The sequence below is a fragment of the Eptatretus burgeri genome, chromosome 5 (genome assembly GCF_056783735.1).
Source record: "Eptatretus burgeri isolate ZD-2024b chromosome 5, Ebu_testis_v1, whole genome shotgun sequence".
Lineage (NCBI taxonomy): Eukaryota > Metazoa > Chordata > Myxini > Myxiniformes > Myxinidae > Eptatretus > Eptatretus burgeri.
Genome location: NC_140965.1, coordinates 66,441,370 through 66,460,885, shown reverse-complemented (window position 1 = coordinate 66,460,885; position 19,516 = coordinate 66,441,370). Strand labels below are relative to the sequence as shown.

The 19,516-nt window shown below is 47.1% G+C and overlaps 1 protein-coding gene across 6 annotated transcripts in view; it reads right to left on the bottom strand.

Moving 5' to 3' along the window:
- The window catches only part of ALDH9A1 (aldehyde dehydrogenase 9 family member A1), a 40,146-nt gene extending 31,227 nt beyond the window's left edge, over nucleotides 1-8,919 (bottom strand). For 2 of the 6 annotated variants that reach the window (XM_085882194.1, XM_085882195.1), the window contains exons 1-2: nucleotides 8,693-8,888; nucleotides 8,073-8,169 (exon numbers count right to left, since the gene is read on the bottom strand). In XM_085882194.1, the coding sequence (XP_085738320.1) occupies nucleotides 8,073-8,108 (36 nt within the window). In that variant the 5' untranslated portion in view covers nucleotides 8,109-8,169; nucleotides 8,693-8,888. Of the gene's footprint in view, nucleotides 1-8,072; nucleotides 8,170-8,692 lie in introns of all 6 variants that reach the window. The other 4 variants (XM_085882189.1, XM_085882191.1, XM_085882192.1 and 1 more) reach the window with 4 other exon arrangements.
- Nucleotides 8,920-19,516: the final 10,597 nt, after the last annotated feature.

The window sequence follows — 19,516 nt, the reverse complement described above, 5'->3', positions numbered from 1 at the left end:
TTCTTTTGTTGCAATTGCTTTTGGTGCATAATTGTTGTAATTGTATATGTGTGCTTTCCGTGTGCTGCGGAATAAATGTGCCTTATGTTGAACTGTTTTTCCCGTTTCGCTTTGTCTTTTCTTTAATTGAATCTCCATCTTGCTTCACGTAAAGGGTTGGTAGTGGGCTAAATACGCCCGATAATTAATCGGAACCGTCGAGGTTGACGATAGCACCGCTCGGTTATCCCGATAGTACGGAACGGGTCGCTTAAAGTGGCCCGTGTCCGGAGTCGACCTGCGGCGAGGTGCGATCGCCCGGTCTACCCTCCGTGGGTACTTAGGTAGGTCGAATTTGGCGAACAACCCTATCCCACGCGGGGGGCCGATTGGCACGATCGTGGTGAGGCCGAAAGGCCCACCCGTGACTAGTCCCCGGCGTTAGTCCGAGAGGGTCACGACAGAATTGTCCGTCCGGTGGGCGACGTACCGCGATTCGAGTTACGTGGCCGCTCGCACGCCGGCGGGCGCGAATTCGCAACAATACACACACACACACACACACACACACACACACACACACACACACACACACACACACACACACACACACACACACACACACACACACACACACACACACACACACGAGAACAAGCATTTGATACACTGCCGATTTTGCAGGTTTTCCCACTTACAAAGCACGTTGAGGTCTGTAATTTTTATCATAGGTTCACTTCAACTGTGAAAGACGGAATCTAAAACAAAAATCCTGAAAATCACATTGTATGATTTTAAATAATTAATTTGCATTTTATTGCATGAAATAAGTATTTGATACATCAGAAAAACAGAACTTAATATTTGGGACAGAAACCTTTGTTTGCAATTACAGAGATCAGAAGTTTCCTATAGTTCTTAACCAGGTTTGCACAGACTGCAGCAGGGATTTTGGCCCACTCCTCCATACAGATCTTCTCCAGATCCTTCAGGTTTCGGGGCTATCACTGGGCAACACAGATTTTCAGCTCCCTCCAAAGATTTGGCTCCCTCCCTCCAGCTCCCTTAGTTGCCCTGGCTATGTGTTTCGGGTCGTTGTCATGCTGGAAGACCCAGCCATGCCCCATCTTCAATGCTCTTGTTGAAGGAAGCAGGTTGTTGGCCAAGATCTCGCGATACATGGCCCCATCCATCCTCCCCTCAATACGGTGCAGTCGTCCTGTCCCCTTTGCAGAAAAGCATCCCCAAAGAATGATGTTTCCTCCTCCATGCTTCACAGTTGGGATGGTGTTCTTGGGGTTGTACTCATCCTTCTTCCTCCAAACACGGCAAGTGGAGTTTAAACCAAAAAGCTCTATTTTGGTCTCATCAGACCACATGACCTTCTCCCATTCCTCCTCTGGATCATCCAGATGGTCATTGGCAAACTTCAGACGGGCCTGGACATGCGCTGGCTTGAGCAGAGGGACCTTGCGTGCGCTGCAGGATTTTAATCCATGACGGCGTAGTGTGTTACTTATGGTTTTCTTTGATACTGTGGTCCCAGCTCTCTTCAGGTCATTGACCAGGTCCTGTCATGTAGTTCTGGGCTGATCCCTCACCTTTGTCATGATCATTGAGGCTCCACGAGGTGAGATCTTGCATGGAGCCCCAGACCGAGGGAGATTGACTGTTATCTTGAACTTCTTCCATTTTCTAATAATTGCGCCAACAGTTTTGCCTTCCCACCAAGCTGCTTGCCTATTGTCCTGTAGCCCATCCCAGCCTTGTGAAAGTCTACAATTTGGTCCCTGATGTCCTTAGACAGTTCTCTGGTCTTGCCCATTGTGGAGAGGTTGGAGTCTGATTGATTGAATATGGACAGGTGTCTTTAATGCAGATAACGAGTTCAAACAGGTGCAGGTAATACAGGTAATGAGGGGACAATGGGAGGGCTTCTTAAAAGACAAAACTAACAGGTCTGTGTGAGCCGGAATTCTTACTGGTTGGAAGGTGATCAAATACTTATTTCATGCAATAAAATGCAAATTCATTATTTAAAAATCATACAATGTGATTTTCAGGATTTTTGTTTTAGATTCAGTCTTTCACAGTTGAAGTGTACCTATGATAAAAATTTCAGACCTCTACGTGCTTTGCAAGTGGAAAAACCTGCAAAATCGGCAGTGTATCAAATACTTGTTCTCCCCACTGTATATATATATGTATATATATAAATATATATACATATATATATATATATACATATATACATATATACATATATACATATATACATATATACATATATATATATATATATACATACATACACACACACACGAGGTGTGTTCAAAAAGTATCCAACCTTAATTTTTCGTGCATAAACAAATGAAGCTAGGGAGGAGTGGTTTGGTGCACGTATGCGTGAATATTTTCCCGCCTGCAGAAGCTGTCAGTCACCGACAGACCACCGATGAGTGAGGAAGTGTAAGTGAGCGCCGTCGGATTTTCGTTTTTGACAAAATAACGGATCACTGTGGTCGCATCGCCAGTGATCACTGTGTTGAAGAAGTTGGGATCGCTGTTCAGTCTCCAGCATGTCCTGTGCGATCTCCAAACGGAGTTGCTTCTGCTCGATCGTTAGCAGCTTTGGCACGAACTTCGCTGAGATTCTCCTTAAGCCCGAATCCTCAGTCACAATGGAATGAACGGTTCCAATGCTGACGCCCGCCTCGTCTGCAAGTTCTCTGATCGTGATTCGACGATCCTGCATCAGCAGGGTCCTCACTTGGTCAATGACTATCTCATTTCGGGATGTTGAGGGCCTCCCAGAACGTGCTTCACTTTCCACTGATGTGCGACCATCTTTGAAGCGGTTGTACTCCCTCTTTTATCTGTATGGTGCACATTGCTTCGTTCCCGAAGGCCTGTTGAATCTTGTGGATCGTTGCCACTTGGGAATCGCCAAGCTTTACACAAAATTTGATGCAGTAGCGTTGTTCAAGTTTTTCTGTCATTTTCGGCCTACTTTTTTACAGACCCAAGCTGTTGCAAATTAATGTTCGCGTGGACAGAAGGGTTGGCTGGTTTATGGTGTGTTAAAAACACCCGTAGCTGGGTTTCGGCGTTGATCCGGAAGCTGCGACTAGATTGCCACGTTCGGTGGGCGCGCGCGGCCGCAATTAAGCTAAAGGCGGTCGTCCGCACGCCGGAGTGGCAAAAATCCACAACAATATATTGTGATGGGCTGGGGGGGGGGTCGGGTGAGAAGATCACAAGGTGGGGGTGGGATCACTATGTCGATTCCCACCAGACTCCCCGGAATTGTAGGCAGTCGCACACGGATAATTCCGTGATCGGCGGGTCGCTTAACCGACCGTGGATGCCAATAACTCAACCGCGTGACCTAAGGTCCTCGCGTCTATGGGTTAATTCGGTTACCTAATTAATCACGTGATTTAATTACCGGGGAACATGCCCTCGGTACGCCTTGTCCGAACCAGATCACTCTACAGATCGGATCAATTTTCCAGATCGGATGCAGCCGAGCGACACTGCCAAGGAAGTACCGGCTGAAGGGAACGGATCATTGGGAATAAAGTCCCAGCTAAAGTAGGATTCGGACCATGCTGGATCAATGGAAGAAAAGACAAAAACGAGCAGGGAACATTCCTAATAATAATAATAATTTATTTTCAAGCAGGCGAGGAAAGATATGTGGCACAGTGAATAGTTTTATTAACCTCCGCCATCGAAGATCGGAGGTTACTGTTTTCACCCCTTTCTGTTTGTTTGTTTGTTTGTTTGTTTGTGAACAGTATTGCGGAAAAACTCCTCGACGGATTTCGACGAAACTTGGTGGGGGGGTTAGGTATGGTCCAAGGATCATGCTATTAGATTTTGGACTTGCTCCAAAGTCCAATATGGCTGCTATGGCGGCCATTTTGAAAAAATATTTGAATTTTTCTTTTTGCATTTCTACATGTTTTAAGTGATTTCCAACCCCCAAAAAAAAATTTGTTAGAGAAAAAAAAACAAAATAAAAAAAAAACAAAAAAAAAAAACAAAACTTCGATTCTCTTAAAAGTACCCGCCCTGCGGGCCATCTTGTTCCAAACATACCTCATGTTTTTATGACGCATACCTTTATTTGGGTGGTGTATAGATAACTAACAGCTCTGTAAAGGCAAAAAAACCCAGCTTATGTGCATGAAGGCAAAACATACCTACAGCTTATAATTCAAAAACTTGAAGAAGAAAAAAAAAATAAAAAAAATCTCCACTGCTCTAAATGTTAGAGAAAATTTTGCAACTATTTTCAAAAAAAATTGATTTTATTTGAAAAAGATTTGAATATTTTTTTTTTTACATTTCTACATGTTTTAAGTGATTTCCAACCCCCCAAAAAAATTTGTCAGAGAAAAAAAAAATTTTGCAACTTTTTTTTCAAAAAAATTTCGATTTTTTTTGGCATTTCTACATGCGCGTCGATCTCGTTTAGTTTATTCAAACGTGGTTCAGTAGAGTCTGATCCGTTTTGACCTACAATGAATAGGATATCAGGTTCACTTAAGTGACCCAGCAGTATTGGCTGCGGAGGTTTTGCACTCTACCGAGTGCCCCCCCCCACCCCTCTAGTTGTTGTGTGTAATGCAGGGATAGAAAGAAGCATGTGGTGCGACAATAAACAGGCAACTTACAAAAGGAGACACAGAGCAGACTTAACGCAAAAATAACAACAATAACAATAACGGTCTCCTGCAGTCTTACTTCGGCAGACAGGCACCAGGACACACACATATACAGAAAACCCGATGAAGAGGGAGTTTAGAACAAGGAATTGGGCACCGTAAAGGAGGAGCTCGAGTCGAGAAAGGGCGGAGTCCAGCATGTGAGGGTGGAGTAGTGGGCGGGACCAGGGGGGCAGGTGGGGGTCGTCGTCGTGTGGGCGGAGACGAGGAGCAGGAGGCAGGTCGTGGCGGTGTTGACGAGGTGAGGCGAGAGAGAGGCGGAGAAACTCAAAAAGCAAGAGGCAAGAGAAAGACGGAGGAACTTCTCCGACCTTTATAGGATTTGCAGCTCAGGGGGGGGAGGGGCCACCCCGAATCGTAACGTCATCATGTGAATCGGGCGCTCCGATTGGCCCAGGACCCTCACGTGGCCCGCCAGCTTGGGCCGGAAAACGCCTCATTTCGTTTCCGGCAAGGCCATCCCAGACAGCGAACACACCTCGCTCCGACCCCACGAGATGACACGAATCACCCACACCGGAATTGGCACGCGAATCATCCTGCAAAAAACTTGGGCGACCGGTCGAGGGTCCCACATGCCCGCTCGGGCATTCGACCAGCCTCGATCAATGTGCTCGTTCCGTGCGCGCCAGCGTGGCCTACACTGTAGATTCCCTGGCTCGATCGCAGCTTCGCTGGCCGTAGAGACGAGAAGACGTTCACCATCCGTGGAGAATCCACTGCTGCCAGCGAGGACCGAAGGTACATCATCATGGATAAATCCGTGTACGTCTCACGAGCGGCGTACGTGTCTGCTTTCGAGCACATTCCATACAGTGCGCGTTGTTCCGCCATTACGCACGTGGCCCGCGCTCGCATTCACACGACTCCGCTTGCGTGTGGGCGGGGCAAACACCAATATGTGTCGGATATTGAGGTTAAAAATGAACAAGCCACTTCTACTCGCACACTCGTATCCTGCCAAACATGGCGTGGAGTCGTCTTTATTGGCCTCCATACGCATTTCGTGCAGTGTGGTCATCGTGCTGGCTGTGTTTCCGTGCCGTGAAAAACACCATTCGTACAGCCTCTTAAGAGGTATTTATTCGCATGCCTTTTTAATGGAACTGGCAATCTTCCCCAGATCATCGGAAGCTCGAGTCGATATCCCGCACCAACAAGCGCACCACATGACTCGGCGCTGCAGTTTCCCCACCGCGGTGCCGCATGCGCTGGCCTCCATGAGGCCCCACCTTGCAGTGAAGACGCACGTGGCCGATTTACCTCAGGAACTAGAGGGGGAGCACTCGGGAGAGTGCAAAACCTCCGCCGCCAATACTGCTGGGTCACTCAAGTGAACCTTATATCTTATTCATTAAATATGTCAACAGTGCTGACAGAGTTATGGTTCTTTTGTCCAACATTTTTTTTTTGGGGGGGGGGGGTTGGAAATCAGTTAAAACATGTAAAAATGCAAAAAAAAAATTTCCCCCTTTTTTGGGGGGGGTGTAACAATTTTTTTTGGTGGGGGGGGTTGGAAATCACTTAAAATATGTAAAAATGCAAAAAAAAAATGCAAAAAAATAAAAATCGAAATTTTGTTGAAAAAAGTTGCAAAAATTTTTTTTTCTCCAACAATTTTTTTGGGGGGGGTTGGAAATCACTTAAAACATGTAGAAATGCAAAAAAAAAGTTTTTCTCAAACAATTTTTTTTGGGGGTAACAATATTTTGGGGGTTGGAAATCACTTAAAACATGTAGAAATGCAAAAAAATTAATTTCTCTAACAATTTTTTTGGGGGGGGGGTAACAATTTTTTTTGGGGGGGGGGGGAGTTGGAAATCACTTAAAACATGTAGAAATGCAAAAAAAATATTTTTTTTTTCTCTAACAATTTTTATTTGGGGGGGGGGCCCAAGTCCAAAATTTAATGGCATGATCCTTGGACCATACCTACCCCCCCCCCCACCAAGTTTTGTCGAAATCCGTCAAGGAGTTTTTCCGTAATACTGTTCACAAACAAACAAACAAACAAACAAACAGGAAGGGGTGAAAACAGTAACCTCCATCCATCTTCGAAGATGGCAGAGGTTAATAATCAGAAAAGAAGAAGAGTGGGGATAAAATGAAGGAGAAAATGATTTAAGCAACCCCAACTATTAGATCATCACAACAAACTCCCTCAAGCATTTGTAATGACTATGTTGCTCAACTTTGGGTGCTATTTTTCGATACATCTTATTCCAGGTTTTAAATCAACATTTTCTTGTAAATAACTTATAAACACAGAGGCCATCACCTGTCACGAGGAAAGGGAAGGTGTGGGGGTGTGGGGAAGGAGTCGAGGGAGGGGGAGATGGGAAAGTGTGGGGTGGGAGTCCAGGGTGAGGGGGTGGGTAGGGGTCCAGGGGAGAGGGTGGGGAAAGTGTGGGGTGGTATTCCGGAGAGAGGGGGTGGGAGGAGGGAGACGAGGAGGTCCAGAAGGAGGGGTGGGGTGGGATTAGGGAAGGTCCCGGTGTTGCCCATCAACACCGGTAGCTTTGCCAGCATCTCCTTCCTATAATTAATTCACAGACCAGTGTTTGTGTCGTGGAGACTCCAACAATCTGGCCCAATTACCTCCATATTTGCTACATAGGATCATCATGACCCAAATTAATGCATAGGGGTGTTTTTATCATTGCCGATGGTCGTTGGAGGGAGGTATGGCGGGGGTCGGGGGGGGGGGTGGGAGGGAGGAAGATGTGAAGGGAAATTCTCTATGTAAATGTGCATCGTGCAGCACCGCTCCAGGTGGGGGAGGGTATTGCAAGTCCCACCATTTACAGTACAGTACAGTACAGTTTCCTGCCCAAGCGTTTTCCAGTGCAGTGAGATGTTTTGAATTATAAGCTGTAGGTATGTTTTGCCTTCATGCACATAAGCCGGGTTTTTTTGCCTTTACAGAGCTGTTAGTCATCTATACACCATGCAAATAAAGGTACGAGTCATAAAAACATGATGTATGTTTGGAACAAGATGGCCCACAGGGCGGGTACTCTGCCAGTGTTATTAATGATCTGTACGGGCCTATTAAATGTATTGCCATTTTCAATACTAGTGCATGCCCGTAGGTGTGTGCCCATACGTGCGTGGCTGTACGTGCAAACAACAACAAAAAAAAAACTTTCAAACCGCGTGCCAGAAAGAACAACCACACAGGCCATTCCTTCGTTCTCACGTGCCCGTACGTGCAAAAAAAAAAATAATAATAATAATAAACTTTCAAACTGCGAGCCAGAAACGACAACCACACAGGCCGTTCCTTCGCTCTCGCGTTCTCACGACAACCACACTTCCACATACAGAGTTAATTAAAATCCAAATTAAAATCAACTTTACCTCCCTGTCTTTGCTTGCCATGACATTCACTGCCATGTAACGGCACGGCCCGTGACGTCATCGTCGGCCGGCCGAGCATCGACCTACGCAGCCACGCCTACACAGCAACGTGTCATGTCATTGGTTGGTAAATAAATGGCCGCAGCAACGGGTCATGTCATTGGTTGGTAAATAAATGGCCATAACTTGGGAAGCACTCATCCGATTAATATCAAACCTTGAAAATGCACATACTCAGGTCCCCAGCAATATACCTGGCGAGTTTCAATTAGATCGGACCAGTGGTTGTCGAGAAACCACACACACACACACACACACACACACACACACACACACACACACACACACACACACACACACACACACACACACACACACACACACACACACACACACACACACACACACACACACACACACACACACACACACACACACACCTGGAATTATAAATAGATAAAGGAAGAAGACAAGGTAAAATACATATTTGTTTGAATATTAATAAATGAAGATTTTCAAAGAAACAAGCACATGAAATACGAATCAAGTGTCCCAGATATAATAATAATATTATTAATAGTTTACTCCTGTGGTTGCACCATCACCACATGACGTTTTACCGTGTAATTGTGGAATACTTCTTTACTGTAGCAAGATGCAGGAGACCACAAAACCCCAACAGTCGCCCTTACAATCCTCTCACGTTGCCTCGCGCTGCATGCGAAACACCAAGACGACAGGATGTCCGTACTCAGAGTTCACCGCTCAAAGCGCACGACAAATCGTTTGGATCAACAGATTTAAACGAACTCGTGAAATAGACCTTTCTTCACAGTCCGTAACGGCTTTTTAACAGTCTTTTTTTAAATCAAACATATATATATGTCTAATAAAGAGTGTAACTAGTGAGGAAGATAAAGAATCTGACAAATGGTTACTGCACCGCCGCTAACTATCTCGTCATGGCCACTTATAGTGTACAACATAGAACGTGATCGCACACGACAAGTAGAGAATCCCACAATTAATTTGCAAGAATTTCTCATTGGCTTTGAGAACGATACGAATTTTTATTACGACCCGAGGCATTAGAAAAAGAAAAGCGACGTATATCGAACAAACAGTTTCGAATGGAACACCTCTCCGCCATTTAGAGCATTTAAATTGCGTCAGATGCGGCAATGAATGTGAATTGTTTCTCCCAGCTTGAGCCTCGATGACAGAAGACGCCATTTGCATTTTTGCCTCCTCCATCCAGACCCTGTTTGGAATGCCGTGCAGGCACGGGCATCTTACGAGTGATCAGTTATTTATTTATTCGTATGCAGGCTGTGGTTGCTTGGCTGCATCATTTTCGGGGGGTGGGAGCACGGCTGTGCCACTGATGGCCTGGATTTTAATCCGGACCTGAACCAAAATCGAATCTGCTTGTTCTTGTTCAGCTGAGGCTTCAGAATCACAGTTTGGCACGCTAACGAGGCTGTGTGATTGGAGGCAGGTCATTTTGAGTTTTTTGCCTTGTGCCTTTTGTGTATGCCTGATGTTGGCTTTATGGTTCGGGTGGTGGGCTTTGGGTCCGAGGGTCCTGAGTTCAAATCCTGCTCGGCTGTTGAATTAATACCAGGTGGGGTTAACTCGGCCTGTCATCCTTCTGAGGTCGGTAAAATGAGTGCCAGCATGGTGGTATCCTGTGTCGGAGTAGCGACCCGTCCAGGATTGTGCCCAATAGTCAAGGAGACTGCTTAGGTAGCACCAATGTTCTGCACAGAGTATGGTCCCAATCTCCCCCTCCTCTTGTGCCAATTGTTGTGTTTGTCCGGCACATTTTTATTTTCCCCACCTCGTCTATTTGTTTTCATTTTTGCCTTGTTTGTCCTGTGTTTTCGTTCGTCTTTCCCCTTGTCGCTTTTCCCCGGCCTGCCAACTGTCTGGAGGGCCTCACTCACCAGGCAGGAAGGAACCCTTGCACTTCTCCACAACCACTTCCATCGCTCCCCCTCTCCCCCCCCCTTTTTAGGGTGTTGTCCCCACCCTCCCCAGGACTCAGGCATGGCGAGTAGATGCCATAACAGTGTCCAATTCAAGTATACGAAGCAGGGACCTGTTTTGCCAAGTGAGGTATGTATTTGGTCAGATGGTATTGTTGGGCATGTTGGAGTTTAAGGCTGAAAATTTTTACTGCCTCATCTCCTTAGTCCATCTTTACAATGATAGCATTACTGGTCAGGTCAGGTATGGGAGCATGTACCAGAACAGCGCGTCGCTGCGTCCACTTTCCACCGGTACTCCAGGGGCCTCCGTCTAGCCATCCCCCAGGCAGATGCCAGGCCCATCCCCATCTCCTTGAGATGATGGTCAACCTGCTGCAACCACGAGGCATGTAGTCGTCCCACTGGCCTCCTCCACTCATGAGACTCCCTCGCTGAGAGAATCTGGTGAGCAGGATCAGCGTCAGGAAAACAAGCCACATGTCCATACAGCCACAACTGACGCTCACGGACTATGCAGGTAACAAATCTCATCTGAGTCTCTCTCAGCAACCGCTCGTTGGACACAAAATCCGACCAGCGATAGCCAAGGATTCTCCGAAGAGACCTGGTACCAAAGGAATTAAGTCTCCGTCTCAGATCCTTGGTCAGAGTCCAAGTCTCGCATCCATAGAGCAAGACTGGAAGTACCAAGTACCTGAATACTCGGATTTTCGTCCTCCCGCACAGGTACCGGCAGCGCCACACCCCATGATCCAGTGAATCCATGACTCCCCAGGCCCGACCCAGACGTCTATTGACCTCTGACTCACAGCCAGCAGAGACATGAATATCACTGCTAAGGTAAGTAAATCTCTCCACAACCTCAACATCCTCACCACAAACAGACACAGACAGGACAGCAGCATCCAAGATGTCACCGAAAGCCTGGATCTTAGTTTTGACCCAAGAAACCCGTAATCCCAGCGGCTCAGACTCCTCTTTCAGCACCTCGAGGGCCCCCAAGAGGATGTATAAAGTCTCCGCAAAGATGACTGCATCATCTGCAAAATCAAGGTCCGAGATCTTGACATTCCCAAACGATGCACTGCAGCTTGATCTCTCCGACATCCTCCCTAAAATCCAGTCCATACAAGTGCTGAAAAGTGTGGGGGCCAGTACACACCCCGACGAACTCCAGTAACAACTGGAAATAAGTCAGAGATGGTACCACCACACTTCACAGCACTCTCAGTACCAGAGTAGAGTTCAGACATCAGATCGATCAGTTTTGGTGGCACCCCACGAAGTCCAAGAATCTTCCAGAGGACATCCCGATTCACTGAATCGAACGCTTTACAAAGATCAACATAGGCTGCAAGCAGCCCCTGCCGAAACTTTCGACTGCGTTCGGTGAGGACACGAAGGGCAAGGATACGGTCAATCGTTGACCTCTTTGGTGTAAAGCCTGACTGCTCTGGACGCTGGTGCTCAAGCAGATGGTGGCGAACCCTATCAAGAATTATCCGAGCAAAGACCTTGCCGGGCACTGAGAGCAGGGTCACCCTTGGTAGTTGTTGCCGTCTTGGCGATCACCCTTCCCTTTCCAGAGAGGGACAACAAGGCCCCTCTTCCAGTCAGTTGGGATGATGCCTGTGTTCCAGGCAGAGCACAAAACTGCATGCAACGACACGAGTGCAGCATTTCCACCAGCCTTGAGAAGTTCAGCATGGATGCCACAGATCCCTGGAGCTTTGCCCCGTTTCAACTGGTTCACCGCAGCCCGTGTTTACACAAGCGAAGGTGGACCACAGTTGATTCGAGGGTCAGCAACAGGGATTGTAACACCCTTGACGTCCAACTCGACAGCTGAGGGATCAGCCTGGTACAACCGCTCAAAGTAACCGGCCCAGCGGGCCTTCACTTCAGACTCCTCTGTCAAGAGCCTACCACTCTCTGCTCGAACTGCAGTACTCCGAGGGATGGGCTTGGATGAACGCAATGCGCGAATTCCCCTGTAAGCGGGACGAGAATCACCTGTCCACAGGTGATGCTCTACCCCCTCACAGATTCCTCGCACATAGGCCTCCTTGTCCACCCTCAGTGCACGTACAGTTTTACGCCTCAGCTCCCTGAACAGCTCAGCTCTGCCATTCAGCCTGGCCCTGCGACTCTGGTCAATGCTATCCAGTGTCCCTTGAGAGACAAAATTCTTCTTTGCCCTGCAGTGAGCTCCAAGACATCCACTGGCAACATCAAGGACGGTGGTCTTGAAGGCACTCCACAACTCTTCAGGACCCCCCAAAGCACCCAGACCCCCCAAGTGTCCACTCAGCCTGTTCGCAAACTCCTCAGCTACTCTCTCATCCCTGAGCTTGCCAACATCCAGCCGAGGCTGGGGTGGTACCATTCTCCAGGATTTAAAGTGCAGCTTTAGAGTTGCTACAACAAGCCTGTGGTCAGTATTGAGGAACTGAGCACTCCAGTAGACCCTGCAGTTCTGGATCATCCTCCAACGACCGTCAATGAGGACATGGTCAATCTCCTTTGCCACACCGCCAGCGTTGGAATACCAAGTCCAGCGATGACCTTGTGGGCGCTGAAACCATGAACCAGCCACCCGAAGTCCATGACTTCTTGCAAAGTCAAGGAACTCAGTGCTATTCTGGTTCATAGTTCCTGACCCATGGGGACCAACACATGTCTCATAACCATCCCTATCAGTTCCAGTCGATGCATTGAAATCCCCCAAGACAAGAAGTGTATCTCGTCTGGGGCACTGATCAACCACATACTCGAGCATGGCATAGAATGTGTCCTTCACGGTGAGATCACTCGCCTCAGTCGGAGCATAAACAGAGACCAGGGAAATGACACCTAAGGAGTGACGAATCCTTAATCTCATAATACGCTCGTTGACCGGTGTTACCTCAATTATCATTAGGGTCAGCTTATTGGACACAGCTGCAGCAACTCCTTGGGTATGGTAACCATCAGAGCGACCAGACCAATAGTCGGTGTAACCACCCACCATTATCTCGCCGCAATCCGGTCTCTGTACCTCAGAGAGAGCTGCAATCCCGATGTCCAAACGCTTGAGCTCAAATGATAACAGAGACAGGTGATCATCCTCTCTTAGGGATAGGACATTCCAGGCACCCACCCGAAGGGACCGCCTCAGGTTAACCCAAGGAGACCGCCGTCTGGTGGACGACACCTCAGCACCACTCCGACACACTCTCCCACAATCTGACCCAGGGATGTTACCCCGTGGTTTCCCTCCTATCATCAAAGATTGGGGGTCCCGAAGGCTTTGCCCCAATCCCGTCATCCGGTGAGCTGCCCTGCGAAGGGAAGCTGCACAGGAGGTACTCCCACGGAGTGGGTTTTCAGATTCTTTTGCGTTTTGCGGAATGAAGGGTTTTACGGTGGCCGGAGTGCAAATCCTGCCACCAACCTCCTCATAAAAAGTAACCCAACTGCAGGAGGACGTCCGCAGACACAGTTGGGCACTAGATATGAATGGCCGTTGGCTCACAATGAGCTCCTCTGCCCTTTGACAGGTTTTGTTTTTAATCCTGCTGGGTGTCCATATCCAAACACCCTCCTCACCAGAAAACCTGGTGGGGGAGACGGTTTAGTCGCCGACAACCCGACCATGGAACAGGTTAGTACAGGTTTACATGGTACCTTGTAGCAGGTCACAGATCGAACCTGACCTGACCAATGTATTGGTCCTGATCTGACCTGACGAACCTGACCTGACCTGAAATGCATTGGGGGCTCAACAATATCATATCAAGTTCCTGGTTGAGGAGGATGGCATGGTCACCCTCATCCCGAATGCGAAAGTTACTGGGATGGACCATGGGCAGCTTTTAGATGTGGGGAAGCCAAAAGTATGTCACAGGTGCAGTCAACTGGACTACTTTATTGCTGTGTGCAAAGAACTGTTTTGCTCACAGTGTGGCCAGTTGGGACATGAGGTTGCGCAGGTGGGTGCAACCTCTGTGGTGCGTTGGAGCACACAGAATGGACATTGAACAAGTGTTGGAGGAGAACCTGGGAGGGCAGTAGACCATCTCCCCTGGGCAAAACTCCACAGGGAATCTATCATCAATGGACTAAAGTATAGAAGCCTGTGGAGCATAAAGAGCCCAGGCATTAGATGGCCCATCCAGGGCCAGTGCAGAAGGGGACACTATGTGGCAGACTGTGAGGAGAGTTCCCTCAGTTATCCCTCCCCAGTTCCTTCCTGCTCTTGTTCCAGGAAATGGAGCTCCCCACCACTCATTTTTCTCCCCCCCCCTCCAGGTGCTGTGTAAGCAATGGGGATTGAAAGGGTGGGGCAATCGTTTGTTTTATTTTTACATCTTGATTTTTGCTTATTTATTTTGATGTTTTTTTTTGCTTTTTATTTCTTCTTTAACTTCATCTTTATGAAGGCGCCGTCACACCTTGACGATTTAGCCAGCGTATGCCGACATGAAAAATTTGTCGAATACGTTATGGGTAAGTTGTATACGTTAAGAGCACGCTGAAAAACACTACCATACGTCGTAGTATGCTGGCTTTCATCGTTGTACTTTGCGGTTGTCCTCAAATTTCAGCATGCTTGAAATTTTATGACGTATGCCGGCGTATGACTCACCCGTTCCACTACGGTGACCATAAGTTGTAGGCACGTTATGCGATCCTTGACACACATCAACACACGTTACTTGTAAGTTACTCATAAGTCAAAACACGTCAAGTTAATGTTTAGCATACCCGAGACTTATTTATAACCTATGAGTAACGTGTTGTAGGCACGTTACACGATCGTTGACACACGTCGAGGCACGTTATGCGATCGTTGACACACGTCGAGGCACGTTACTTGTAAGTTACTAATAAGTCGAAACACGTCGAGGTAATGCTTAGCGTACCCAAAACTTATTTCTAACCTATGAGTAACGTGCTTTGAACCTATGTTTAACGTACCTCCAACGCATATTGACGTATTTGATTGACGTCTTCCGGACGACCACAGAACTTACTGAACGTGTTTCTAATTTACAGCTACCGTATAATGGCGTATTGGCAGCGTTTAAAAAAAAAACAACAACAACAACAATAACTTCCGATGTTTCGTCACGTGCCGTTACGTCACGTCAGATTGCCTCTTCAGTTTGCTCATGTCTTATTCTTAGTTCCTCCTCTGTGAATATTTTCTGTTTGAGGATATCGTCACATCGACGTCGAAACTTAAAAGCAAATGTCCGAATATATTTTAAAATTCGTGATAGACTATAAAAAAAACACAACAACAACAACTTCAGATATTTCATCATGTGCCTTCACTGAGCCAAGGAGAAAAAACAAATGTGCCTTGATGGAGAAAATAAGTTTCGGGTATGCTAAACATTACCTCGACGTGTTTCGACTTATGAATAACTTACAAGGGACATGTGTCAACGATCGCATATCGTGCCTACAACTTATTCCCAGCATAGCGGAATGTGTGAGTCATACGGCGAGTGCTTGGTAAAATTTTCAGCATGCTTGAAATTTCACGACGTATGAGACGTACCACGAAATATGTCAGCATACTTCATCGTTTTTCTGCGTGCTCTTAACGTATACACAACTTACCCATAACGTATTTGACGTGTGCCAGCTTGGTTCGGCAAATTTTTCATAGGTCGGCATACGCTGGCTAAATCGTCAAGGTGTGACTGCGTGATTGACACTTTCAATTTTCAGGCGGTTATGATTTAAATCGGCGTGCGGCAGGTTTTTAACAGGCTATGCCACGAGTTCGTCGGCGATGCGTGCAGCGCGCCTTGCCTAAATTAAACTATCGTTGGGCATAGGTTGTGAACGCCGCCAACAGGCTAAGCATTCGTTGGTATAAGTTATCGATAAGACAACGAAACGTTCTGTGCCCGTTACTAATATGTTATGTGTACGACCAACACGTTATGAATACAACCAAAACTTTAAAAAAACATCAAAATTTCAGCGTACACCAAAGTTTTACATACATTTTTATACGTTGCCATTGCTGGCTAAATCGTCAAGGTGTGACAGCGCCTTGAGAAGCAATGCAGCAAGGAAGTCAAAAATGTGAATATGAATAAGAGAGGTTTGAGAAGCGTACATGTGGTTACACCAAGATACTGTGTAGAGTCTGATAAATTGCGGTCATGTAATCATAGAAGTTGCAAGAACGAACCTCCTCAAAAGTGAGAAGACTATTTTTAAAGTTTCCTGGACCAGTCAAACTTTCTGAACAGGTGAAGTGTCTTCTCAAATGTATGGGATAGGACTACAGATATCGTAAAACTCCCAAGAACCAATACCCCCCACCCCCAGAGTTTATCACAACCTTTGATCGAACGGGACTCGAGCTTATACCACTGAGTTGTAGGACAATGGATCAAAATGATAGTCTGAGTCGGAAGATCTCCATCATAGGGATCAACAAGAGATCACATTTCTGCTGTCGTACATCTTCTCTACCCTCATGTACTCGACCTGGGGAAAACAAATGCTTGTCATCCAGCTTGTGATTTTTCCAGATTGGTAAGACATCTACCACACAAGGAGCCACTGGTAATGTGAGCAGTTAATGCCTGATGAAGCACCATTTACTGAACTACATGACGAGGATAAACATATACTAACTAGTGCAGATTAACTACATGCAAACATATTGATTGGTGTGTTATAATCAGTAGTTGCAGTCCATTTTAGTATTGATAACTAGTACATAGTGAATAAGCAGAATCAGAAAGAAGCGTTCTGCTTTAAGCACCCTTGTGGTTTGTGAAGCCACATGTAGAAGTGTACACACACAGTACACTCCTCACTTGGTGTTAAACCATATTTACTATTAAAGTATAGTGCTACCGATTTCACATTAAGTTCATTTTCATTCTTCTCTAGCATCCACAATTTCTCTGCAAGTTTCCTACCTTGAATGTTGTACTGTATATATTTTGCTTTTGGTAGTCTGGCATCCTGCTTTACTCTCCAAAGTAAAGTAATCAATGGATTATTTGACATTAACCATTTACATTGATTACCATGGGTGGAATGTGGAGTTCTGACGTCCTCTACTCTCATAACCAATGTGTGACTCTCAACAGTCCTTTCATCTCCTCTCCTTGCTAAGGATGGAGAGCCCCAAGGCAGTGTTCTGGGCTCAATCCCATTCCTGATCTCCATAAAAGATCTCTCTGACTCCATGGAAAATCCCCCTTATACGTTTGCTGATGACTCCACCTTGTGCCGTGACATCCCTCATCCTTCAGACAGGCAGCCTCTTTCCTCTCGTCAGACCTTGCTAAAATCAAAAGCTGGTCAACAACTTGGAATATGTATTTCAATCCTGACAACTCTCACTCTCCATCTGGCAAACACTCCTATCTACTTTCTTTATAATCCTCTTGAGGAGGTTCAGTCATTCACACTCCAAGGTCTCACTATCAGCCATGATCTTTCTTGGGGAAACCACATTTCAATGTTGGCCTCCAAAGCCAGCTGCCGACTGGGCATCTTCTGTCATACAAAGTCCTTCCTTGGCACACCTGAACTCCTACCCACCTGCAAGGTCTTCATCCACAGCTTGATGGAGTAGGTTACTGCTTTTAATAGTTGGATGGAGTATTTATGGCACAATTCACTGCTCCCTCTCTGGAATCGTTCAAAAGATGCATTAGTTTAGCTAAGTTGCAATCTGGAAGTACCTGTCCTGCCTTCAGCCATCTATTAAAAGAACTGCATACCTGCCAATGCTGCACTCATATACTCAGCTACCTCCATCAGCATAATATCATGTAAAGCATCTGATCCAGCAAGGTTTATATATTGTTACGGCTGTGGAAATTCGCATTACACCATAAAGGGCCCTCAGGTAAGATATCTCCATAGGTACATGTGTAGTTAGCCCAAACCCGTTGTATAGAGGGAATTAATGTGATCCATTCGGGCTGTGATCCTCCAGTTAGTCATTTTTCTTCTTCTATCTTTTATTTCAAACAAACAGCATCTCAACAACCATGCCATCCCCATCACAGCGCCAACCACACTGCAACCACGCCACCTCCACCATCTACGCTACCACATCTTCGCCACTACGTCTGCTTCCGAACGGCAAACAAAGGCGCCAAGGAGGGAACTGCGAGGATGCGCAGGTTTCCCCGCCTGTTTCTCCTGTTTGACTTCCCCGCGCTTTGAAGTGGAGGGGCGATGCAGGTCAAAGGTCAGAGGTCATGTGAAGGAGGGGTCTCATTTTGGGGGAATAATTCTCTGGCCCAGAGCCAAAAACTGACTCCCCCGGCCCCCGCACGGGGCGGGATGGAGAGAGGGCGTGAGGGAACGCCCTTTTCGGGAACCCTCTCGAAGGAAGGTGGAGCCGAGAACGGGGCGGGGCGAAGGGCTATAAAAGACGGACATGGGCGGGGCGCTCTTGAGCCTCTTCCTCTTGAGCCTCTTCCTCTGGCCCCTCTTCCTCTTCCGCCTCTTCCTTTTCGTCTTGGCTGGTGGTCTGGGTGGTCTTCAGTTGGTTTTTGTCGAGAGTTGGTCTTCGGGAAGAGGTCCTGCACCCGCGGCTTGGCGAGCGGCCCCGTCACGAAGGCACGGACGGGAGACGCGGCAGCGCCCGTTGTGAGGTGGACCTGCGCGTTCGGACGGGGAGTGCCGGAGAGGGTTCGCTAGCCGCAAGAGAGGTCGGGGCCAGGCGCTACCACGCTGACGGTCGCGGCAGAGGGACTCACCAGCCATAAAAGGGAAGTCTTGACTTCTTTCTTTCTTTTCCTTCCTTTGCTTTTTGTATAAGTGTGTGTGTTGGCACCGTCTGTGAAGTAGAACTGCGTAAGTGTTGCCGTGTGTCGGTCGTAGTCAGTTGTAGCTCTGCATTTGCTTTTGTTGCATGACTGTTTTAACTGTTATATGTGCATTTTGACTGTATGGCTGTATATACGTGCTTGTCTGTGTGTGTGTGTGTGTGTGTGAATAAAATGCTTGCTTGTTGAACTGTTCCCGCTCTGCTTCGTCTCTTTTCCTTTTTATTGACCCTCCATCTTGCATCATGTAAGGGGTTCGTAGTGGGTGCAACATCCCAATAATTAATCGGAACCGTCAAGGCCGACAATAACACCGCTCGGTTATCACTGTAGCACGGAATGGACCACTTAAGCGGTTCGTGTCCAGAATTGGCCTGTAGCGTGGTATGATCGCCCCGTCGACCATTCGCGCAGGTACTTTGGTAGATCGAATTTGGCGAGCAACCCTATCCTGCGCGGGTGGGCAATTGGCACGATCGTGGTGAGGTTAAACCCCCATCCGTGACTAGCTCCCAGCGTTGTTCCGAGAGGATCACAACAGAATTGTCCGTCCGGTGGGCGACGTGCCGCGATTCGAGTTACGCGGCTGTTCGCACGCCGGCAGGCACGAATTCGCAACAATATTTTGAAGCTAACTCAACTTGTA